Below are 3,358 nucleotides of genomic sequence, written 5' to 3' on the forward strand. Positions count from 1 at the left end.
TGGGTGAGAGGGGTTTCTGTGGTGTGGGTGCCGGGGGGGGGGGCGGCTTGTCTGGCCCCGTCCCACGGGTATACCCCAGCTGTCTGCGCTTCTCCTGTGGACTTGAGAGCCTCGGTAGACTCTTGGACCCGTCTTCCGGTGCGCACCCAGGCCCATGTCTGACGGGCACCTGTGCTTCGGGCTGTCCTGTACAGCGGTGCTGACCTGCAGTCGTGTGGGGCTGTGCCCAGGGCCTGCCCCGTCATCCTCTGCATCAGTGGAGGTTTGCAGAGCACCTCCTCTGGGAAAAGCACACTTACTCCTGCCTCGGCGGAGCTGGCTTCTCTCCGAGGCTAAGCAGATGTCAGCAGTGATAGAGCTGGGGACAGAGAAGAGAAAACCGGACGGGGCGACGACGGGAGACCGCGAGGAACAAGGGCCCTGGCTCAGCTCAGCTTGGGGTGGTTCAGAACCACATGGGAGACGTGGGGGCCCCCAGCCCATGGGACATCGGTTTCCTACTCTGAGGCAAGGTTGGCCTCTGCGCCTTGTCCACGGACCCCAGCTCTGCCTTTGGGGCTCAGAGGCCCTGCCCAGCAGGCTGTGGCCTGCCACCCATCGGAGCTTGTGGGGGTCCTCCCAGCTTAGCCAGGACCCACACCTGGAGGCCTGGACCAGCACGGGCTGCGTCACAGTCGGCTTCGATATTTCCTGAGCACCTCCCCTCCCAGGAGGGTGAGACCCCGACCTTGGTTTCTCCTTGATTTGTGTTCCTTACTTGATATTCTCATTTGACCTCCTCCGCTGGAGTGCGCTGCTGCCTGGCAGGGTTTCACTGGCCCACAGTGTACTTTGTGAAGCGTTCAGCCAGACCCTGCTGCCCACGTGGGCTCCGCAGACGGCACCATTTCTCTTAAAGACACTTAGAAGCCGGGCCCCTTCAGTCCTCACGGCAGCTTTGAGAGAAAGAGGCCTTTGCTGCAGGTGAGGGCAGAGGCCCTGAGAGGAGAGTGGACGACCCCCGGCCACACAGCTGGGGCCCCTGCCCATCTCCATGCCTGGCAGAGCAGCGACCAGGCAGGGAGGGCGCCAGGAGCTGCCGGGGACTGGATGCTCACATCTGCCCTGGCCCACAGCAGGCAGAGGCAGAGCCCGAGGTGGAGGTGGAGGTGTACCGGCGGGCCTCCAAGAAGCTTCCGGGCCTGGGGGACCCCGACATTGACTGGGAGGAGAGCGTCTGCCTGAACCTCATCCTGCAGAAGGTAGGCAGTGGGGCGCGGGCAGGCGGCTGTCACGGCCCGGACCCAGAGCCTCGCCCACCGGCCCGACTGTCTTCCAGCTGGACTACATGGTGACCTGTGCGGTGTGCACGCGCACCGAGAGTGGCGACATCCACATCCATAAGAAGAAATCCCAGGTGAGCGGCGTGCAGACCTGCCTGGCCGCCCCGTATGTGCTGGGGTGGAAGCCCTCCTCCCCTACCCCTGCCTGTGGTCAGTCTGACTCTTGCAGCCCCTTCAGCTCAGGGCCCCATGTCCTGGGAATAGCCCGGAGCCAGGCCCTCCTAAAGGGCCCCTGCAGAGGGCCCCGCGGCTTCGGGCTAGCTCTGAGCAGCATGGCTGCGCTGGCCTGGCTCTGCTGTGCAAAGCACGAGGCCTCACCCAGGCCTTCACGTCCGCTCCTTTTCAGCAAGTGTTCGCATCCCCCAGCAAGCACCCTATGGACAGCAAAGGTGAAGAGTCCAAGATCAGCTACCCCAACATCTTCTTCATGATCGACAGCTTCGAGGAGGTGAGCTGCCAACACCGGCCCTGCCCCTCAGCTGGCCCCGCCCTGGAGACGGGGTGAGGGCCTCCTCTTGGTCTCCTCACTCCCTTCCAAGACGGCGTGGGCGGCTGGGCACAGGGCAAGGCCAGACGCACAGGCTGGTCCCACCCCACTGCAGGTTCCACCGGGCGCTGCGTCACCCAGCTTGGAGCCTTGGTTCCCGTTCAGTGCAGTGAGAGCAGTGAGCCCTGACCTGCTTGTCGGTCAGCCTTGAAGATGAAAGGGCTCATAAGGGCAGATGTACGCTGTGAGCGGTCAATGTGCTGCCGGCTAAGGGCTGAGCTCCCCGCTAGACGGGACAAGCACCCAGCCCACGCCGACTCAGAGTGCTGGGTGGGCTCCGGGAGTTACCTGGGCCACGTCTGCTCTCAGGCTGGGAAACGGGCCCCACGGAATCCGCCTCCCTGGGAGAGACGGGCCCCAGAGGGCAGGCTCCCTGCTCGCCCGCCTGCGACTCCCGTTGAGGCCCTTCTGTCTGTGGTCCTCTCTCCACTCGGGATCAGGGCCCCCGGGAGCCACGAAGGCAGCTTGTCTTCCAGGGCCGCTGCTGGACTGGACGCGGCTTGGAACACCTGAGCCTCCCCAGGCTTACCCTGCGTTCTTGTGGCAGAGCTGAGGTTGGCACCTGAGCCTCTGACCTGGGAGCCCCACTGTCACCAGCCCCACTGGCAGGGACTTGGAAAGGCGGCAGGGTGGGGTCATACCACCATGCCACCTCAGTCTGGGCAGGCAGTTACCCGTCGGGCCACCCAACCTTTGGCTACACGAGCCGGGATGCTCAGGGCAGGTGGGACAGGTGCACAGCACACCTGCAGGCCATGCGTGGAGGCTGGCAGTCCTTGGGAACTGTGCGACTCCTTGGCAGGAAGAACAGTGTCCCCCTGCTGCAGTGCCGAGGCTGTCCCCACCCCTCTGGTCTCAGTCGGGCAGCTGTGGGTCTCAGCTCAGCGTTTTCAGCGGCTGAGGCTCTTAGCAGTCAGGCCGGCTGTGGTGGTGGGTGGGTGAAGCTGAGCCTCCACACACCCCCTCCTCTTTGCACCCCACCTAGGTGTTCAGTGACATGACCGTGGGGGAAGGAGAGATGGTCTGTGTGGAGCTGGTGGCCAGTGACAAAACCAACATGTTCCAGGGGGTCATCTTCCAGGGCTCCATCCGCTACGAGGCACTCAAGAAGGTGTACGACAACCGGGTGAGCGGCGGCCACAGTGCTCCTGGCGCCCCATGGCACCTGCGTGGCCCCCTGCTCTTTCGTGGTGGCTGCCCCGCCTTAGGCACCTGCAGTCCCAGGGGCTCCTCACAGGTGGCTGTTGGCTGGCTGCTGTGCATGCCTTCTCCGTGCTGGCCTCGGCTCGCCTGGCCACCCACCCCATCTTCCCCACACTCCGTGATCCCCCGGGATGACAGCTGCTGTGGGACTCCCTCACTTCCTGAGTCACCTGTGTCCTGTGACAGTCCCGGAGTGGGTCCCTCACTCACTGCAGGCAGAGGCATCCGTGCACGGACTGCCCTCCACAGTGGGCACTCCCGAGGCTCGTCCCCCGCCACGAGCCTA

General features: G+C 64.5%; 1 protein-coding gene across 4 annotated transcripts in view; it reads left to right on the forward strand.

Moving 5' to 3' along the window:
- KIAA0930 (KIAA0930 ortholog) overlaps positions 1-3,358 on the forward strand; it is a 39,078-nt gene that overhangs the window by 27,411 nt on the left and 8,309 nt on the right. For 3 of the 4 annotated variants that reach the window (XR_336859.2, XR_336860.2, XM_006164645.2), the window contains exons 3-6: positions 1,116-1,241; positions 1,319-1,396; positions 1,669-1,770; positions 2,855-2,995. Coding sequence is in view for 2 of the 4 variants with exons in the window: in XM_006164645.2 (XP_006164707.1) it covers positions 1,116-1,241; positions 1,319-1,396; positions 1,669-1,770; positions 2,855-2,995 (447 nt within the window). In the remaining 2 variants the exon portion in view is untranslated. The remainder of the gene's footprint in view (positions 1-1,115; positions 1,242-1,318; positions 1,397-1,668; positions 1,771-2,854; positions 2,996-3,358) is intronic. The other variant, XM_006164646.2, reaches the window with a different exon arrangement.

This window comes from Tupaia chinensis, unplaced genomic scaffold, assembly GCF_000334495.1.
Source record: "Tupaia chinensis unplaced genomic scaffold, TupChi_1.0 Scaffold143651_1, whole genome shotgun sequence".
NCBI classification, from domain to species: domain Eukaryota; kingdom Metazoa; phylum Chordata; class Mammalia; order Scandentia; family Tupaiidae; genus Tupaia; species Tupaia belangeri.